The sequence below is a fragment of the Crocodylus porosus genome, unplaced genomic scaffold, assembly GCF_001723895.1.
Source record: "Crocodylus porosus isolate Cpor-Errol unplaced genomic scaffold, CroPor_comp1, whole genome shotgun sequence".
NCBI lineage: Eukaryota > Metazoa > Chordata > Crocodylia > Crocodylidae > Crocodylus > Crocodylus porosus.
The window spans coordinates 160,285,007-160,306,728 of record NW_017728906.1 but is presented as its reverse complement, the minus strand read 5'-3'; the positions used below and the strand labels follow the sequence as shown (position 1 = coordinate 160,306,728).

At 41.9% G+C, this 21,722-nt stretch overlaps 1 protein-coding gene across 1 annotated transcript in view; it reads left to right on the top strand.

The window, feature by feature from the left end:
• Positions 1 to 21,722, top strand: part of LOC109306591 (neurobeachin) — a 529,566-nt gene that overhangs the window by 83,896 nt on the left and 423,948 nt on the right. Inside the window, exon 11 of the mRNA XM_019530077.1 lies at positions 8,601 to 8,728. Coding sequence (XP_019385622.1) covers positions 8,601 to 8,728 — 128 coding nt within the window. The remainder of the gene's footprint in view (positions 1 to 8,600; positions 8,729 to 21,722) is intronic.

Sequence of the window (21,722 nt, the reverse complement as noted above, 5' to 3'; positions counted from 1 at the left end):
CTCTTGAAATGTCAGTGAAGTATTCTGTAATTGGAAAAGTTTTATAGTCTGTCAGCAAGACCCTTCCACATAGCAAAAAACGGAACTGCTTAAAAAAAAGCCCACTCTTGGGACCTGATAATTGGAAGCGGATAAATTTTGCAGAACAAGCAAACGACTTGTACAATACAAGGGATGAAATCATCCGTTCAGGTATTTAGATGGCTGGGTGTTGGTTGTGAGGTAGATAGTAACTGGTGTAGAGGGTCAAGACTTGTGATATGTTTTACTTGTGATGTGTGTGAAGCAACTGTGTGGTTTGGAGAGATGACAGGCCAGCTTTCAGACATAAAATGCCTTTTTTCAAGAACCTTTTAAAGGGCACTTAATGTCCAAATGCTTGCCCATCTCTCCCAACTGTACAGTTGCTCCAATAGAAAAATATAATAAAATACCCTCTTGCCCCTTTTTGTACATTTCCTGAGCCATCATGACTACGATCCTACTTCCTACTAATTCCTGCATGCCTGGAATGTTGTGAGCAAGTGATTTAAGGATCAGGGCATGGAAAGATTGAGGTACATTTGGGCCAATGATTCTAAACCTTTTTAGATGTAAGGCACCCCTGGATAGTTTTGAGGCGTCCCTCGGAAAATGTCAGCTTAGTTGTCCCTGCTTTATGCCTAAAGAAAAATAGAGCAGTTTTTCTCTTGCAAAGAACTCATACCACAGCTGTTGATTTCTGTTTGAAATTTGTGTGTTTATCTTGTGAATCATATTCACATACCTAACAATGTTAATATTATGTGGCAACCGTGGCACCCTTAAAAGGATCTCAAGGCACCCTAGGGTGCTGTGGCACTCTGGTGGAGAATTACTTGTCTAGGCTTTTTCTAAAAGTGAAATTAGGGAGAAAATTATTATCTATTTAGGAACTGGTCCAGGGTTGGGGAACCAGTCAGCCTAATTGCTGGGACCCTGTAGCAGAGACCTAATACAGTTACTCATTGCATGAGGATGTCCAGTTCTCTAATAAACCAAAGTTGGAACATGAATATAAGAAAGACTCCTAGAAGAAAGTTTTAAACATCCTGCTCTGAGATAGTAGAGAGACAACCCCATTTATTTTTCTCTTAAACCTCAGTCAAGGGGAGGGAAATGGAGCCCCAGTCCTCCCTAGTAGTATGAATGATAAAGGAAAGTCTGGCCTATCCTGCAAAAATATTTCTGGGAGCTTGTTTCAGATGAATCATTTTACAAGGAATCTTGAATTTGGGTGTGGGAGGGATTAAAGTAATGTTGGAATTTCCTAAGTATTGACATTTGGTTTTCTTGCTAAGTGTATATCTGATGCTGCAGCTACAAACTCAGTTGGCATAATTTAAAAAGTACAGGAAATAACATGTAACTACCCATTCTGAAGGATAGTTCTGAGTGCTTGCACTATTTTCCTTCTATTTAGGGATTCATTCCTCTGCAACTTCCCTTTTCTTTTCTTTTCTTTTGATGTCTGCTGTAATAAAATCACTTTGCAAAGCAGTGTGTGAAACACATTGGGTGCAACAGAAAAGACTACTAACAAGCTGTAAGATAACTGCTAATTAGCAATAGGTGTATCTTTGTTACCTAATAAATTAGGGACAGACATTCAAAAAGCCCAAGCCTGAATTGATTCAGTCTTTGCAGGTTAGTCTAAGCTGCACAGCGTGAACTAATTAATAACTGGACAGACATACTCTGTTAAACCAGGAAATGCAGGCACATGCCTGCAGTGGGTCAAGCTGGAAGCTATGGATGCTAGTGCCTGCTAGCCATTGCCAAAAAGGCGGATGAGAGACACCCTCCAAGGCGCTCACCCCTCCCTAGTGGCGTGGAGGGGGCATAGCTAGACACAAGCCTTGAGATGGGGGGATGGGGAAAAAGTCCTTTCTCTGAAGCAAGCATGTATTGAACACAGCAATTTGCAAAGCATACAACAGGGAACTACCAAAAATCTTCACCTAAGCTAAGGTACAGTCCAGTAAAACACAGCATACACAAATGAGCCTAACTTAAAATGTAAACCAGGAAGACGAGAATTAGTTTTACTAATACTGAGGCCAGTGTCTCCTTACAGCCAGGCATTCAGAAAGGCTTTATAATTTAAATATAGCTCTCCACATTTTTTGGTGAAGCTGTTTGCAACTTCTCCTAACTCTTAATAAGCATATGTGAAGATTATCACACATGCTTCTTAGCTCTGGGCTCACACTAGCTTGCCTCTCTGCCCCACTCCAGCCAAAGCCCTAGCAGTTCCAGGGGAGAGAGGGGACACAGTGAGCAATTAACTCCACCCCTGCCTGTTTACAGACAAGCCATGGAGATGCTGGGGCTAGCAAACAGCAGTTGCAGTCCCCAGGGTTTGCCGGGGGGAGGGGAAAGGAGAAGGGACGGAGGGAGAAATTTGCCTCAGGGGCCATGGCAGGCCGGCATCTGGCCACACTCTACTCCTGCTTCAGCTAGAGAGCAGAGGGGAGAGACTAGCCTGGCTGGGCTAGAGCGGAGAGACTCGCCCAGCCCAAGAGCATGCCTGGATGTTGGGGGTGTCTGATTTATTTTAAACCAGCAAGGGGTCTGGGATAGACATTACGTAAACCAGTTTGAACCACATCAGTTAAGTCTGATTTTACATTCGACCAGGTTTATCTCAAACTGGTTTCAGCCATTTTCAAACTGGTTTATGTGCACTGAACATCTGTTCTGTTACAGGTTTAAGCTGGTTTCTGATCACTTAAACCAGTTTATGTGTAATGTCTGTCCCTAGCCATAAAAAGCAGAGGTAACCATGCAGGAAATAGTATATATAGCAGGGATTGATAACTTGTGGCCTATGGGTCCGATTTGGAGTGATGGCTTTGATAGCATTTGGTGCTTGGGGGCTGTTTCTACACTAGACTGAACAGAACCCTGTTGCTTCAGGCTTTGGCAGAAAGGGAGCTCTGCCTACTCTGTGCTGCACCCTGGGCTTCAGCGTGCGGGGGGAGGGGTCTCCCTGTACTGCATCATGGTATGGGCTCCAGGGCAAGTGAGCAGATACTAGTGTTTTCCCATCTCGGACCCAAGCTGAGTCTGCTGGGAAATGTTGCAGACTCCTTGTATATAGCCATAGTAAAACCTTGAATGCAAGGCCTTCCTTGAATTGAAAACAAAAACAATGCAGTTTTAATAGAATTTTATTGTAATTTCAGATCATTCTTCCTTTCTAAACTAATCTATTATATATACGGCAAAACAACTTCAAGCTTCAGTTGTAGTAGGTGCTGAACAAATTTTGTTCCAAATTGTTTGAAGTCTAAGTAGGTATATTAGAGTATAGGAGGTATGGGAAACAGGCTATAAGAGATGAAGTGATTTAACTGAGATCATACTGCAGGTTAGTGGTAGAGGAGGAAATAAAATCCAAACCTCTGGCCTTCCAGAAGATGTTTTTGCCTAAATGCCACTGGAGTAAAGTTTTGCATATTTTTTTCTCACTGTGTATATTTTAGGATGTGCATAGAGGAGATTATTTTAAGTCTTTGGTTAAAGTGTATATTCCTGAGACCATTGATTCTCATCCAGGGTGCCAGGGATCCTTTCAAGTATGCTGTGGTGCCATACAATATTAGCATTGTTGTGTGTGCAGACATGATTCACAAGATAAACCCTGAGATTTCAAATAGGAATCCATAGTGTTAAATACATTTCTGACCTGTTGTGGTCTTTCTGACTTCTTTGCATCAGAATTGCTCTGTTATTTTTCTGTAGTAGAAAAAAAAGAGTGAAAACTTAAGAGGTATTTTCTGAGGTATTCTTTGAGTCTAAAAAGATGGAGAACTGCTACATCAGCCATTTAAGTCATGTCACAGAAATTAGTGTCAATTCTCTAAGCAGTGTCTCTGAATTGTCAGGTGATAAAATTATTGATTATATTCACAGATGGCCAGTGGAAATTTTACATTCATGAGCAAGTTCCTCTTGTAAAGATAGAGCATGACATATAGAATATATACCAACATGCAACTTTATCTCCTTCTAGTTTAAAGTCCTACAGAGGATATGAATTAGCAGATTTAACTGAGTATTTAATTGAGCATTGAAAACAATCTTGTATTATAGTGGAGTGAATGCTTTTACACCAGTGATTCTCAACCAGGTTGTTACCAGATCTTGTTTAAAGTTGCAGCAAGGTGTGAGTAGATAAGCGAGGTGTTAGGAGATAAGCAGCTAAACTAAAGCACATAAGCACTGGCTCAGACTTTTCCCTGCCTGGATAATCCCCCATTCCCACTGCCAGGCCCCTCTGCAAGGAGGTAATAGCTGTAATCTATAAATTAGTTTTTGATATTGGCTACCAGTCAGATTCACAGAAGTAAAGAGGGGTGCCTTGAGTCCAAAAAGGTTTAGAACCATGGTTTTAGACTGCAAAAGTTTTGGATTCTTTAAACTACTATGATACTATTTCCTTCTCCAAACATGAAGTAGTAGATCTGTCTTGCAATAAATCTTCACAAAAGGGAAATCAAGACTTTAGGTAGACTTTTAGAGTTGTTGTTATCATTGTTAATAAAGACATTGATCTTTTAGAATCTGTTTTCTTTTTTTATGTAGCTCAAAGAATACCAGAAAAAAAGAGGCTCCAAGACAGAAATGGTTAGCTTCCCTTGAGACATAAAACTGTGTGTAAAAATATATTTAATAAAAGCTGCTCCCACCATTCTTGATAGATTGCCTGTCCGATTTGATAAAATCTATCTAAGCCTTGTAGTTTTAGAGATTGAAATAAACAGTTTTGTACATATTTTTTCCCTGCTTACTTCTATATCTAGAAAAACCTTTGAGAGGGTCACATGTGTTTAACTGGCATTCTCCACTTAGTCATTTGGAGATTTGTCTTTGTGTTATATAATCTTCTACATAATTTAAATAACACTTTACTGGTAGCTGTTTATGAATGGATAATTGCATTTGATTGTTAACTGTAGAGGCAAATATATTACATTCTTCCTTTATAATCATCTGTACCTTGAGGGTCAAATACTTCTTGCCCCACATCCTGGAATTTTACAAATCATTTTTGTGTCAGTGTACAACACTCCTAATGAACAGTACTAAGATATCATGTCCCAGCCATTTTTCCAGATATTTCTTCACTTTTTATCCTCTGTAGTTTTTTATTATTGCTATCAGTCCGAAAAATAATTAATTATTATGGTTGAAACTTTAAAGGCTTCCTAAAGTGGCCTGTTTCCTACTGTACTGCTTTGTTTGTGTATTTGGATAGGAGAGTTAGCAATTGCACCACTTGCTCCTTTGAAAATATATTTTGCATCTGTGTGAGGGTTAAGGCTAAGAGAAGTTAAATTTGAAGAGTCTGATACGGCCCAAATATTGCCAGTTATTGCAGTAGCTTCCTATGGTTATATTCTTAGTTGTTAGCAGTGTTCCCAGTGCTGTTAAAAAAATAAAAATAAAATAACTTCTACCATAAATGGGTTGAAGTTAAACTGCAAAGAGGCCTGAAAAAAAACTAAAGAGCCTAATAGAAAAATAATCTAGTTTCATGTAGGTTTTTAAAATGAAAGATTTGTTCTTGTGTGCTAAGCAAGAGACTTTGAATCTTTATGACAAATTTGAAAGAAGAGAAAAAGTCGTTTTCCAAGACATATATGGGGAGAACAAGGACGAATAGGCTAGGGACAGACATTCAAAAAGCCTGAGCCTGAACTGATTCAATCTTCGCAGGTTAGTCTAACAAGGCTAGGGTAAACTGGTTTGTAACCACACTGAAATCCCGGGTAGGGACAGACATTACACATAAACCAGTTTAAGTGATCAGAAACTGGCTTAAACCTGTAACAGAACAGACATTCAGTGCACATAAACCAGTTTGAAAATGGCTGAAACCAGTTTGAGATAAACCTGCTTGAATGTAGTATCAGGCTTAACTGATTTGGGTCAAACCAGCTTATGCAATGTCTGTCCCAGACCCTTTGCTGCTTTAAGTGAAATCAGATTCTCCCAGCATCCTGGCTTGCTCTCTGAGCTGGGCGAGGCTCTCTGCTCCACGGCAGATCTGGGCCCTCCCCTCTGCTCCCTGGTTGGAGCTCCAGCAGAGACTTGCAGGCACAGCAGGATCTGCTGGCTTCCCTGTGCCCTTCTCCCCTCCTCTCACCACTCACAGCTTAAGCAGAGATCCCTTCCTCCTCTTTCCCACAGCACTGGCTGTAGCCAGCATGTGGTATGATAGCTAATGCTGTGTAATGCAGATAGGGTAGTGTCCGCTTACAGACTTTTGGAGCTAATCAACAGCTCAGCTGGTAATCTCCCTGCATTCCTTCCTTTGGAAAAAGATTTTTAAGAAGAGCTTGAACTAATAAGCAAGGCTTTTGTTTTCTGAAGGGGTGCTAAATGCTGATAACAGGCCTGATAAATGCTCTGTTAAAGTGTGTGGGGGGGGTGTCCCTAATCACGGTATCCTGCTGGGGCCTGGCCATGCCCCCCTCAGCTTAGCCTTGTGGAAGGGAAGGGAGGGCTACTCTAATGCCACACCTCTCCCCCCCAGCTTCTAGCCTGAGCCACTGCAGGCATGTGCCGGCACTTTTTTCAGTCCAGAGGGGATGTCTGTGCAGTTAAAGTGGTTTAGCCTAGCCAGTTAGACTAACTTGCAAAGCTTGAATCAGTTCAGGCTCAAGCTTTTTGAATGTCTGTCCCTAGCCCCGCTCTGGACTGAAGAAATGTTGGCACATGCCTGCAGTGGCTCAAGCTACAAGCTGGGGGGGCTAGAGCAGCCTTCCCTTCCATAGTTCTGAGTTGGGGGGGTGAAGCATGGCCATGGCAGGATGCTCTGGTTAGGAAGCCCTGTCCACTCAGCCCAATAGGGAGTTGATAATATAGTGTTTATCACCCCTAACTCACTGTTTATCAGCCTCTCCTCATTAGTTCAAGCTCTTCTTAAATGGCTTTTCCAAGGAAAGAATGAAGCTACATTACCAGCTACTTGTTGATTAGCTCCAGAAAGCCCTAAGCCACCATAGTCCTGTTTGCCTTTATCTTGTCTTCCACAGCATGGACCATAGCTATCATGTGGTATGCTAGCTAATGCTGAGAGGTACCTGTGTTAGGCAGAGGGGAGGGGGAATTCCTGCTTAAGCAGGGAGTAGGGAAGCAGGAGGAAGCCAAGCAAACCCCACTGTACCTGCAGTCTCTGCTGGAGTGGCAGTCAGGGAGCAGAGGGGAAAGGCAAGCCCAGCTCTCTGGAGCAGAGCCCCACCCAATCTTAGAGACCATGCCAGGACACTGGCAGACTCTGGTTTAACTTAAGTCAGGAAGGGGTCTGGGACAGGCATTGCAGAAATTGGTTTGACCCAAATCAGTTAAGTTTGATAAACCTGGTTGAATGTAACATCTCAAACTGGTTTCAGCCATTTTCAGACTGGTTTATGTGTACTGAACTTCTGTACTGTTACAGGTTTGAACCAGTTTCTGATCGCTTAAACCAGTTTATGTCTAAAGACTGTCCTTTTCCATATTGCACTTGGACCTCTAGATAAAGGATGATTTTTTTATATTGATGTATGATTTAGATGGATGCCCCAACTGTGCTGCACACAACAAACACACATTAAGAATAACTTCAAAGAGTTCAAAGAGTCTAAATAGACAAAATAGACAAGGGGAGGAGACAGAAGCAAGAAGAGGTGATTTGATTCTACTCAAGATAAAATTACTGGTTAAACACAAAGCTTGAGGAAGAGAATGCAAGTTTATTAATTCACATCCAGTAGCCTGTCCACTGAGAGCTAGATTTTGTTACTTGAAAGTCTAAACAGGAAAGAGTAATTTTATGATATGATCTTAAACCAGTAAAAACTCCTATATTCTGCTTCAACCATGTGTGTAAAAGAATGGTATAATCTCCCAGGACAGTGCAAAATTGCTGCTACAGGGCAATTGGTATTACACATTTATGCTATTTTTTATATTTAAAATAAGCTTATTTGCTGTATTCACTTGTATAATATTGATACTGGCAGTATAAGATTAGTTTCTTCCTTATTGAAGAGGAAGATAAGGCTGGGGGTATCTGGCACATCCTGTTAGACTAATAATGAGTCTTTGTCTCATGGATGTCAGAGAAAATATGACTTAAATTGAGGAGATTTAGAAGTTGGATATTTTACACAGAACACTATTTTCATTCTATTATAGAATTTTCTGTACTTAAACTTTTTGAGGTTTATACCTTGTTGCCATATGTTGCAGCAAAGGAGCAGTCTTTCTTCTTCTTTTTTTATGTTCAAACTTACATCCTAAGTTGTTGAAGCTTTTGGATACCTGGGGATCTCTCATCATCCTTAAAAATTAGAATAAATATTTTGTATTCACGTGTAAATTCTGCTTAGCTAGTGAGACTGCCATATTTCTGAGCTTAACATGAGATTATGGTTTTTAAACACTGTATTGTTAATCATAATCGTGGTAATTCTGTTATTGGGAGAAACACTGATTATTTGAGTATTTGTTAGGAAATGGGCATGATTTGACATTGTTTAACCTGTAGTGTTTATATGCCTTCAACTTGCATACTTTGTTTTCAACAGCATCACTGCAAAGCTTGAGAGAGCTCTAGAAAAGGTGGCACCCCTCCTGCGTGAAATTTTTGTAGATTTCGCCCCTTTCCTGTCCCGTACTCTTTTGGGCAGTCATGGACAAGAGCTGTTGATTGAAGGTACTGTTCCCATTATTATGTTCCTAATACTTAGCTGTTGCTTTATAGTCACAAAATTATATACAACTACGAACTGTGAATTAATGCGTGTCTCTTAGAGGAATTTATGTAAGTATTTTTGGTTAATAATTGATGCATTAAAAATTAGGAAGAAAATATTTTATTTCCTGTTGTTTACTTCCTAAGTAGATTTAAGTAGTCTGTGGGATCTTGAAAATGGACTGTTTCTGTGCCTGGTTTCTTAATTTGTTTTGTAAGTGGGATCCTTGGTAAATGTAAAAGCCTTTTATCTTGGGCCCGGACAAACAAAATACTGTATGATTAAATTTATTTAAAATGTTAAGGGTACTGTAAGTCTTTTAGCCTACTTTCAAGGCTGGACAAAAAGTAACATTATAGAAAGAATTTACCTTGAGAAGGGGGTAGTGCTAAGAAAGATAACATATGGGAATAGAAATGGAAGATTTCATGATAGGTAATTGATTTTTTGCCTGTAAAAGGGCACCATCCCCAGGGTGGTCAAGAAGCCCTGGAGGTACCCTAGAGTCCCCTTTATTTCAATCCACTTCTGCGAACAGTCTCCCCTTCACTCACCTGCCATGTCTTGATGTTTCTTTTGATTCTCAAAGGGAAGGCTGTCCCCAGGGCTTCCCCAATCTGGTCTTTGCTCCAAAGAACACCCTGCAGTGCAGAGCTCCTGCCTTAAGAACTAATTGCACAGCTTCATACCATCCCTCCACCATGCCCCATGCCTCACAGATGTTACTAGTCTCACTGTTGGGGTTTCAGCCTCCCCTCCCCAGCCTCGAGTCCTTTACTTTAGCTAGACCATCTAGCCTAGACCCACTGCATCGGGCCTGGCTATAAGGCTCTAACTAACATCTGTACTGGGCCCCTGACCCCTGTTTGCCAGGCTCCAAACCCTTCTGCAGCTATCGTATAACACTCTCTCTGTCCACTCTCGGCTTGTAACAGCTTGGGCCTTGAGCCTGCCCTTGGCAGGACTCAAGGCTATTACATGCCTCTAAAGCACTAATGGGACCTCCAAAATCCTCCTGAGCGCTTGGCTGGCTGGAAACCCCCACTGCTCCTGGCCAGCTGTAAACCTCCCTGCTCCCTCAGCTCCCAGCCAGCTTGGGCACTCCCCGGCCAGGTACCCTGGCTGGGAGGGAGGTTTACAGTTGGCCCCTTCTCTTCTCCTCCTGGCAGGGTTGAGGGTTTCCCTGCCCCTTTTCTAATCTGTGTTTTCTCTGATAAAAATGTGAAATCCATGGTTTTCTCTGTTTTTCCATGAGAAACAGAAAACCAGGATTCTTATTGATCGCTGAACTCGGGGGGTGTGGGGGGAGCCCCCTGCTCGCTCAGCGGTGGACCTGGAGGTGGGCCAGAAGTACTTCTGGTCCACTCCTGGGTCCGCTGCCAAGCACGCTGGGGACCCGTCCCTTCCCCCATGCTCTGGTGAGATGCTCCATCTGCCCCACTATCTCAGAGTTCAGAAGCTGCTCCTGGTACTTTGAGGTATGTTGAAAAAACATATAAAGCTGTGTTTATAGCTAAATTGGTGATTCTCCAATTCAGAATAGAATCTTCAGATTCAGATTTGGCCAAATTGAATCAGGACAGTGATTCAAATCAGCAAATTGAATCACTTTCCCCTGAATTGGGCTGAATCCCAATCGAATACAGCCCGCTTCGCACACCCTAGTACCTAACATTGGGAGAGTTCTTGAAGCTATGGAGAAATTTTCCAAAACATTCCTTCAGGAATCAAAGTAATTGAGGCATTATAGAGGTACTGACACTTTGTGATCAAACTTACAATGAATTTATAAGAATCAGCATAAACACTTTATTCTTCTCTATCACTAGGGAAAAAAATCCTCCAATACTACTCAGCTCAGCTGTCATTGAGGTCTAAAACCTTGAATAACATGTCATTTTTACTGTTAAAAGTGTGTAGTTAATCATTTGTCTTGAAGATTATAGCGGTCTGGGAATTCTTTGGTCTACTTTTCTGAAAAACAGTTTTAAAAATTTGGAGTACTTTAGACTCTGCCTTTTTCCCAGAAGCTTTTAAAAGTTTTTTTGGTTGTTTCTGTGGTCTGGAGTACAGATGCTATAAATCGACTGCTTGCTGGCACCCAGCCTCCCTGTGCTGCAGACTTTGTGTTTTCTTTCACACTCTCTTTTTCCCTAAATCTTCCATATCCAGATTTCTTATTTCTTTCACATGGCCAGAAACTTTTTCTTTCAGCTAATAAGTGTACTTTGCTAATTGATTAGCACTCTCCAGCAAAGCACGTAACCAACAGTCTAAAAAAGTATTTTAAAAATTAACTTTAATGTGTGAGAGGAAATATGTTTAAATGTTAATTTCAAACTTGCTTTATATGGCTTTTCAGGACACTCACTAGATTAATTAAAAACTGGCTCACTATCTGATCCAAAAATATAATTTTTAATGAGGAATAAACAGCAAGTAGGGCTTTTTTTCTCATGAAAGGACCCTAACGATCAATTTGTGGTTCACCACTATTAAATACTTTTATTAATAATCCAAATAATGCTCTAAAATCATTACTGCAAAGCTTTCACATAACACTGAGATTGGTAAGATTTAGTTACATGAATCACCTAGTTAAATGAGTACAACCCAATAAAATGTGTTTCAGTTCAACCCAATGCATCATAATTCATCAGGTTGTTTCTAGCAAGAGACAGTCTTGGCAAGCAATAGGTCAAGAGATCATGAGCTCTCTGTGCAGTGCTGTAGCAAGAAGGCAAACTGCCATCCTGGAGGTTAGGATCCTGGATGACCTGGAAGTATTGAAAAAATGGTTTGCCTCAAACAGGTGAAGTTCAACAAGGACAAATACAAAATCCTGCACCTGGAATGGAATCATAACTTGCATAAATACAGACAGGGGAATGACTGGCTAGGGTACAGCACTACAGACTGTAAACTTTACAGTAATCCATAAACTGAATATGAGCCAACAGTGTGCTGTTGTTGCAGGAAAAAGCCAACAGCATGCTGGGTTGTATTAACAGGTTTCAGTGTCACTTATAAATCATGGAAAGTGTTTTTTCCACTCTGTAGCACTATATCCAGTTTTGGGCTCCATACTTCAAGAATGCTATGGATAAACTGGGGAGAGTTCAGTGCAGAGCAGCAAAAATAATTAGGGGTCTGGAAGACAAGATTTATGAGCAAAGGCTAAAAGGTCTAGGTCTGTTTAGTTTGTAGAAGAGAAGACTGAAGAGGAATTTGATAACAACCATGCTCAGATACCTGATGGGTGATTACACAGAGGATGAAGGTGGGCTTTGCTCTGTGGCTGAAGAGGACAGGCCTAGGAGCAGGGGCTTCAAGCTACAGCAGAAGAAATGTAGGTTGGAGATTAGGAAAAACTTTCTGATTTTGAGGATGGTCCAGCATTGAAAAGGCTACCCAGAGAAGGCATAGAATCTCTATTCCTGGAAATGCTCAAGAACAGATTAGACAGACACTTGGCTGGAATAGTTTTTAGTCAGGAATGATCCTTTCTCGAGCAGGGGTCTAGACAAGATGATGTTGGGGGGTCTCTTCCAACCTTACTTTCATATGATCTTTACATTGATTTAAAAAAAAGACAATAAAAATAAAGCAACGATTCTTTCTGTACTTTAGCAAGTACTCTTCCTAAGTTCTCATGTTAGTACTTGAAGAGGGATAAGGATATTCTAGAGAGAGTTTAAAGGAAGGCCACAAAAAAGGACAAAGGGGCTGGAAAGCAAGCATATTCAACGGAATTTAGACAGCTCTATCCATTTGTTTTATTGAAGCGAAGGTAGATTAGATCACTGTGTATGGAAATAGAGAACAGATAGTGAGGCTCTTTTTAACCTTCCTGACCAAAATGTAATGAGATTGAATGGCTAGAAGTTAAAGTTATATTAATGGAGGCTTGAAATAAGTCGCAGTTACTTAGCAGCAAGAGCAATTACACATTGGAAATGTTTACGAGGAAAAGCAACAGACTCACCGTCCCTTTAGAGTCTTTAAGGCTATGGACAGAGATTACACACAAACTGGTTTAAGTGATCAGAAACTAGTTAAACCTGTAACAGAACATATGTTCAGTCCACATAAACTGATTTGAAAATGGCTGAAACCAGTTTGAGATAAACATGGTTGAATATAGTAGACTTAACTGATTTTTATCAGACTTAACTGATTTGGCTCAAACCAGTTCATGCAATGTCTGTCCCAGACCCCTTGCTAGCTTAAGATAAACCAGACACCCCCAGCATCCCACCATGCTCCCTGGGACGGGCAGGGCTCTCTGTTCCATAGCAGGGCTGGCCCCGCCCCTCTGCTCCTTGTCAGTAGCTCCAGCAGGGACTGCAGGCTGCTCCCCCTCTCCCCCTAACCATTTCCTGCTAAGCAGGAATTCCCCCCTCCCCTCTGCCTTGTAGAGATGTGTCTATGTATTAGCTAGGAGACCACATGCTGGCTACAGTTTACACTGAATCAACAGGTAGCATCAACAGGTAGCTGGTAATGTCCCTCTGTTTTCTTAATGGAGTGATAAACACTGAGTTAGGGGGTGATAAACACTGTTATTAATTCATTGCTGGGCTAATCAGAGCATCCTGCCGGGATCTGGCCACGGCCCCCTTAGCTCAGTGCTGTGCAAGGGATGGGAGGGCTGCTTTAGCACCACCCCTGCCTCCCCCTGGCTTCGAAGCTGAGCCACTTCAGCCATGTTCCTGCATGTCTGGAATGTCTGTACAGTTACAAACTGGGTCAGCCTAGCCAGGTTAGACTAACCTGCAAAGACAGAATCATTTCAGACTCAGGCTTTTTGAATGTCTGTCCCTAGTTTGAACTGAGATTAGATAATCCAGCTCTCGGGTATTAAATGAGGGTGACACTTCATTCTCGTCCATTCTCTACCTGTGGCACAAAATAGTTTAGTCTCTAAAGGTCTTATGTGCTTTAGCCTACATCAGTGGTCTCAAACCGTACAAACTGCATCTGGAATCAGACAACCCAATGGCAGTGCCAATGATGACGGTAATCCCCACATCTGCCAGAGTTGCTCTCTGTAACCCAGAGAGTTAATGTAGCTGCTGCTCCCCCTGCTCTTTACCTATGTTTATCAATCTTTGTTACCAGGAGTGACTGAAAACCCTGAATTTGGCAGGAGGTAAGCAACATTAATTCCCTGGATTCTGAATTAACCATCCAGCTTTGGACAGCATCTGTTGAAACAATTTTATAGCTGAGTTTCTTTGGATAAGTGAAATAGTTGCAAGTTACTACATCAAACTTTAGAGATATAGTATTGAATTAAGTTTAAAAGAGAACGATTTGTTATATAACAACAACAATTACAAAGTAGTAACAAATAAAATGCTGCTGTTCAGATAACCAAGATATGGACCGGAAGTCAGTTGGTACAGAATGCTTTCCCTGTTTGAGACTACTATACAAAATGTCTGCTGAAGCAACCTTTTTGAGTATGGTCACAGTTATTAAAAGTTTCTTGAATGTGAAATGTTTCTTACAACATTATATATCAAGCTTGATGAGTCACATATACATGAGTATATATGTAGAACAAATGTACCAGTCACATAGATCTGAGCATGATGGGGCATAAAGATGCTGATTTATGCTTACATATGAGCTACGCTCCAACAAATCCAGGGTTCACAGCCCTACCAATTGGCAGAAGGTACTATTTGATGAAATAGAGCACAGTGGTTATAGTTCCCTCCCACGTTTTCACGCAGTGCTTGTGTTAAGGTAGCACCCCCCCCCAGGAGTGACCGGTGCCTCCTGAATCTGGGGGGGGGCACCCACAGAAGCCGCCAATGGCAGTGGTCCTGTCAGGGTGGGCACCAGCCATACCAACAGTATTTCTGTCGGCCATCGGGGGGCATGGGCATCCCCATGCACTCCCTACCAATCACCTATGCCTCCCTTTTTTTCTTTTTTGGTTTGCAGTGGAATGGAATTGCTGGTTCATGCTGATTCATTCAACTCCCAGATCCTTCTCATCAGTGCTACTTCCCCCCCAACCTGTCAGTCTGACATCAGACTTTTAATAACAACACTTTGCTTATAGTTATTCAACCTATTACATATTAACCAAATGTGATAATTCTGTACAGTCCCCAAATGTGATAATTCTGTACTTACTACTTATGAGAATGGCATATAAAGCTACATCAGAATCCAAGTATATTGTGCCCACCACATTTAAGGCCTGTCACATGTGTATTGATTGTGAAGTGGAAAAGGGATATGCTGGCCTGATCATCCAGATTTAATTCTTGAATGGCAGGGTTTTTTACCCCCATATGCATCCTCTGAACAGATGTCTAACATGGGAGGAAATATTGCAGATCAGCGTTCCAGAAAGCTACTAGAAAATGCATAGCATCTGGCACTTTCAAGAAAGTGAACTGCCAATAATTAATTACATGTAAGTGTACTTCTGCTGGAGACACTCTCTTGCTGTCTAATGAATTGGACACTTACTAAGATGCATTACACTGTGTAACATAGGTTAACTGCTTGTGCCCTCTCCTTTGTCTTAGGCCTGGGTGGTCCCAGTTTAACTTTGTTTTGCATTGTTGGTTAGTACTTTGACTCTTTATCCCATCTCTTTATACCAGTTAACAGAAGATAACATAATCCAAAATACAAAATGTCCCTGTAGAACAATAGCTGTCCTTGATCTGTTTCTTACCGACAGAGGAAAAACTGATTGAAAATATGAGAAGAATAAGTAAAAACTGGGAACCACCTGCCTACATTCACTATAATAAGAAATTGATTTATAGACCATACCAGGAAAAGCTTTTTTTGTTTTTTGTTTTTTTCAGGAAAGAAATTAACTGAGTAAGAATTTCTGGAAGAACTATTCAAATCAGTTTTTGATGAAAGTGTTGAATTTAAAAATACCTAAAATGCTGAAATTTGCTGGGTTTTAATTAATGCTAGTTTTTAAACTTTATAGGATTAGGCAATAAGGAAGATGTCATACAATTACAATTTATAAAATGTTGGTAAGGAAGTATTGAGATGATTGAAACAGATTGGGACAAGCTGATATTTATTAATATATCAGGCATTGCTTGCCACTTGCAGTCTTGGGTATATCTTCCAAGGTTTATTTTTTAAGCTTGAAGGCCCACTTCCCACTCTCAAGCCATTGGTGAAATGTTGGATAATATGAGACTCTTTGTCCCACCTCTAGTAGAATACCTTCCAATGACCTCATGCTCATTTTCCCCTGGCTTTGGTATCTTCCTCATATATATCCTTTCTTTTACAGCTTTCTGTATTCTTCCAATTGCTACTGTTTCTGCTATTATGCCAATCTTGGGGAAAGTTTAACAAGAGACTACTTGGTACTGCTCCCTGAAAAGAATTTAAAAGAGGCTTTCCAAGTAAGCCCCTTTCCATTTATAAGCACTGCTGTATCATAACCTGCAGGTGGACTCATTACACCAGACAAATGGGGCTCCTGCATGGTAACTCAGGATCATGATGTAGAATTTTTGAAAGCAACCATCTTATTCCTTATTTTATTCTTCCTCCATCCATTTCCAAAGAAAAACAAGGCAGTATGCCAGAAAAGTGTTCAGCATCTACAGGATGTTCATGCTGTGATTGCTGTTCCCCGCAGGCAGAGGTTCTCCGGTTCTTATTCCACTTAATTCATCATTCAGAACCCAACAGGGACTCTGCCTGAGTTTGGACTTGAAACAGTTAGACTGGTATTTGCCCCACCCTTTACCCCCCAGGAGGTAATGGAATCAATCTACACTGCAAGTCTAGCAAGTTTTCCAGAGAACCAGATGTAGGGTGCAAATAACATCCTTCTTCCAGGTTTTGCCCTTGGACATTGCTTTCTCCTACTGTACAGTAAAATTGTCTTTCCCTCTGAAACCTGATATTGATATCTAGGGTCTTTACAAAATTATTGTTGGTAGAGGCTGCTTGTCACATTTCCCCCTTCCATATGCTTTAACTCTGTGTCTCTTTTAGCATTTGCCCTTATGATCCAGGTTGAAACCATTAATAGCTGACCAGCTTTACAAAACTCTCTTGCTTGTCTTTATGATTTAAACATGCTCCTACAACACACCCTGTTGAACATAGATATGCTTTAGTTACATGCCTTCAAGACACTCACTAGGAATGAAAATCAAAAACTCTTGGCCAAGTTCATGCTACCTTGAAAAACAGTGTAATCAGAAGGTTTTGTAGATCTAAAATGTATTTGATCTTCCTTATAAGAGCAAAGCACAATAGAAAAAATAGGAAAACTAACTCAAATGTTTTGATAATGAACACAGAAATATCAAGAGATGACTTCAGGACCTAGCACATTTGAAGAGAGAAATATGGTTGAATAACTTATACCTTTTAAGCTGGTACATTTAGATTTGCCTGTTTGAGAGAGCTTTAATAGTTACACTGCAAAATGATATGATGTTAGTTAAATTAATGTATTGATACTAATATTACCTCATGTATTCTGAAACAAGCCTTTTTATTTAGCTTAAACCCCTTTCAGAACAGCATCAGCTAAACTAAAAAAATCAGAATGGGGTTATACCAGCTTAATTATATTTGTTTAAATTCATGCTTCAGTTCATGCCATTATCAATCCATTATAGACAAGCATGTTTTTGTCAGGTTTCTCCAGTTGGGAGATTCCTAGAACTTACCCCTTGATAAAAGTGTATATGAAAGGGTGTACTGTATTCTAGACATGCTGCTGAAGAAATAAGCCCAGCCCAGCTCTAACCACTCTTTAGGAGTCTGAGCTCATAAATTTGTAGTTTAAACAGCAGGGTATGGTCTCAAGAGCAGAAGAAACAGACAGTCCTGGGACTTGTCCTCAGGGACTGTGACAAGTCATTTGCATTGGTGCTTTGTGAGCCTGGGTATCTGCAGAGTGAGTGTGAATGGACGAGAACTTTTTCTTTTGATGTTTTTCTAGTGTTATTCAGCATAAAGTGTAGACCTACCAAAGAGGTCCTGTTTGAGTTAGAGACTTTGCTACTCCTGCTGAGAGTTAAATATTTATCTCAGAGATTTTCTCGTAGCTCAGTCATTTCTGGTGAAGTCTAGAAAGAACAGGACTTTCCTGCCCTGTTTCATGAGGTCCCTTAAAACTCAGGCTTGTCCAACCCTAAGAATACTTCCAAAACAATGATAAGAAACCTGTTTCCCTTAGCTATTTGAAATGAAATTGAAAGCTATTTGTGAATTGCTATCACTCAGCTTCACCCAAAAGGATTTCTTCATTTTTATATTCTGCATGGAATCTAGTCTCAAGCATCCACAAAAGCTTGCTATTTACAGTCCCATCAGCCTGAGCACAATTATCCTAGGTTTTTCTTGTCAAGGTAATGCCCATCTGATAAGAAGTCCACCCCGTACAAAATAACTCATTTCCACTCTTCCTCAGGGTAACGGAAATTTGAAGTAGAAGGCTCAGTGCCAGATGACATAAGCACAGTTGTCTCTGATGGAGTTAAAAGTGCACATAAGTATCTATTTGCTTTTACTGAAAAACTATACATGGAATGAGTGCATCAGCCACAGAGGAACATAGCCAGTGAACAAAAGGTGGTGATCTGATTAGATAACTCAATTTTGGGTGGCATTCATAGATTTCGTAGATTTTTAGGGTCGGAAGGGACCTCAGTAGATCATTGAGTCTGACCCTCTGCCCTAGGCAGGAAAGAGTGCTGGGGTCAGATGACCCCCAACCAGGTGTCTGTCAAGTCTCCTCTTAAAGACCTCCAACATAGGGAAGAGCACCACCTCCCTTGGAAGCCCATTCCAGACTCTGGTAACCCTTACTGTAAAGAAGCTCTTCCTAATGTTTTGTCTAAATCTGCTCTCTGACAGTTTGTGGCCATTGTTTCTAGTTAGTCCAAAGGGTGCCTTGGTAAACAGAGTATCTCCTATACCATGCTTCCCCCTCCCTGACAAATGCTTAGATGGCCACCAGATCTCCCTCTTAGCCTTCTCCTACAGAGGCTGAAGAGATCCAGGTTCCTCAATCTCTCCTCATAGGACCTTTCCTGCACGCCCATATGAGTGGCCTTCCTTTGGAGCCTCTCAAGGTTAAAGATAGTTTTATAGTTTCTAGGGTCAGAAGGGACCTGAGCAAATCATCAAGTCTGAACCCCTGCCATGGCAGGAAAGAGTACTGGGGTGTACTAGGTGTACATCTAGCCTCCTTTTAAAGACCCCAGGGTAGGAGCCAGCACCACTTCTCTTGGAAATTGGTTCCAGATCCTAGCTGCCCTGACAGTGAAGTAGCGCCTCCTGATGTCTAGCCTAAATTTACCCTCTGCCAGCTTGTGACCGTTATTCCTGGTCACTCCTGGTAGTGCATGGGTGACCAGGGACTTTCCCAGTGCCTGCTTGTCAACTCTGACTAGTTTGTAACAAGCCACTAGATCTCCCCTCAGCCTTCTCTTGTAGAGGCTGAACAGGTTCAGGTCCCATAGCCTCTCCTCATAGGGCCTGCCTTGCTGCCCCCTGATCATGCGAGTGGCCCTCCTCTGGACCCTCTCCATGTTGTCCACATCTCTCCTGAAGTGCGGTGCCCAGAACTGGACGCAGTACTCCAGCTGCGGCCTTACCAGTGCCACATAGAGAGGAAGTATCACCTCTTTAGACCTTTTCATGATGCACCTGTTAATATACAATAGAGTTGACTCATATTCATCTTTGAGTCAATTATAACTGCAAGATCCGTTTCTGCTGCTGTGCTTATTTCCCAATCTGTATGTATGTTGGTGTTTCCTTCTCCCTAGGTGCAGTACTTTGCACTTACCATTGTCAAACTACATCCTATTTTGTCCTACCCACTTTTCCAGCCTGTCCAAATCTGCCTAAATACATTCCCTGCCCTCCAGTATGTCTACTTTGCCCCATAATTTGGTGTCATCTGAGAATTTGGACAGCGTGCTCACCACATCCTTGTTCAATCACTGATGAAGATATTGAACAGCCCGGCCCAAGAACTGAGCCTTGGGGGACACCACTGCCCACATCTTCCCATGTCGAGACTGACCCGTCTACCACCACTCTCTGAGTGTATCCCATTCGCCAATTTATGTTGAAATTAATGGAGGAAAACCTGGCATCACCAAGAAACTTGAGTATTCTCTGTGCAGGAAGAAAAACATGTAAGAGTCATCAGAGTGGCTTATATATGCAAACAGGCAGGCTAAACTAAAATGCAGCCAGAAACAAGGATGGGTAAATAAGGGCTGTGGGATGAGGGAGCTTTAACTTAATGTAGTAGGAGAGGGCAAAGTGAGAGGAAGGAATCAATGTCCTGGTTGGACAAGGGTGTGAGGTAAATATCAACAACTGTATTTACCAGGAGGTGGAGTGAAAAGTAGGTACTGAAAAGACCAGAGAGGAGGAAGCTTGAATAATAAAGATTAGTGATGAGGGGTTTGCTATCTTGGCATAGAGATATTATAAAAGGTACAGAGAAGAAGTCATGGGGTTTGGCTACATCGTGGTTGCATATAGCCCCATTCTGAGATAACTGATGAAGGAAGGTATGGCTAAATCCCAAATGTTAACTTTAAACAGTTTTTTAACCTTCAAGTTTAGATAAAGCATTTAAAAAATGAAGCTGGAATAGATCCATCATTTTATGATCTTTTGAAAATGATTTCTATTTAGCCTAGCATACATTACTAAACTGCAAATAACTATAAGCAGTTCGGGGGTAGCTAGTATGGGGGTCCAGGAAAGGTGGTCCTTCCTCAAGGAGGCTATCCTTGGGGTGTAGCAGGATGCAATTCTTCTGCTCAGGAAGGCGGGAAAATGGTCCAAGAAACCTTCATGGCTGAGCGTGGATATCCAGGCTGGCCTGAGGGCAAAGAAAAAAGTGTACTGGCGGTGGAAGCAGGGGGCAGGGACAAAGGGAGGAGTATACCTCCCTGACCTAAGCTTGTAGGGATTTGGTGAGTAAGGTGAAAGCAGCACTGGAGTTTAGATTAGCTTCTGGGATTAAGGATAACAAAAACTCCTTCAAGTATATAGGTAGCAAGAAGAAGTCTTGGGGTAACATTGGACCCCTACGGGGCAGGGCAGGGCAGTTGGTGATGGACGCACGAGAGAAGGCAGAACTCTTCAACAAGTTCTTTGCCTCCGTGTTGTGTCTGCTGACAATGGGGTGCTCTCGGGTGACAGCGTAGAGAGGCCCAGGAAGGATGCAAGTCCACCAGCTGTTAGTTCAGACCTAGTTAAGGATTACTTGGAAGGCTTAGATGTGTCCAAGTTGGCGGGCCTGGATGACCTTCATCTGCAGGTGCTGAGGGAATTGGCTGGTGTCATTGAGGAGCCATTGGCACGGCTGTTCAAGGACTCCTGGTGTTTGGGCCAAGTCCCTGAGGACTAGAAAAGGGCCAGTGTGGTCCCTATTTTCAGGAAGGGAAGGAAGAGCCTGGCAACTACAGGCCAGTCAGCCTCACTTCTATCCTGGGGAAGGTCTTTGAAAAAATTATCAAGGGCCACATTTGTGAGAGCCCTGCAGGGGAAGTGATTTTGAGGGGTAACCAGCATGGGTTCGTGCAAGGCCGATCCTGCCTGACTAACCTGGTCTCTTTGTATGACCAGATAACAAAGAGTTTAGATGGGAAGGAGGAAGTTGATGTCATCTTCTTGGACTTCCAGAAGGCCTTCGATACAGTGTCCCACCCAATTCTGGTGGGCAAGCTGAGGGACTGCAGCAGTGACAAATGCACGGTCACATGGATGGCAAACTGGCTCCAGGGGCAAACTGAGAGGGTGGTGGTGGACTGGTCGATGTCGATCTGGGAGGGGGTTGGCAGCAGAGTCCCCCAGGGCTCAGTCCTTGGGCCGGTGCTGTTCAACATCTTCATTAGCAACCTGGACGAGGGTGTGGAGAGCACCCTGTTCAAGTTCGCTGATGACACCAGCTGT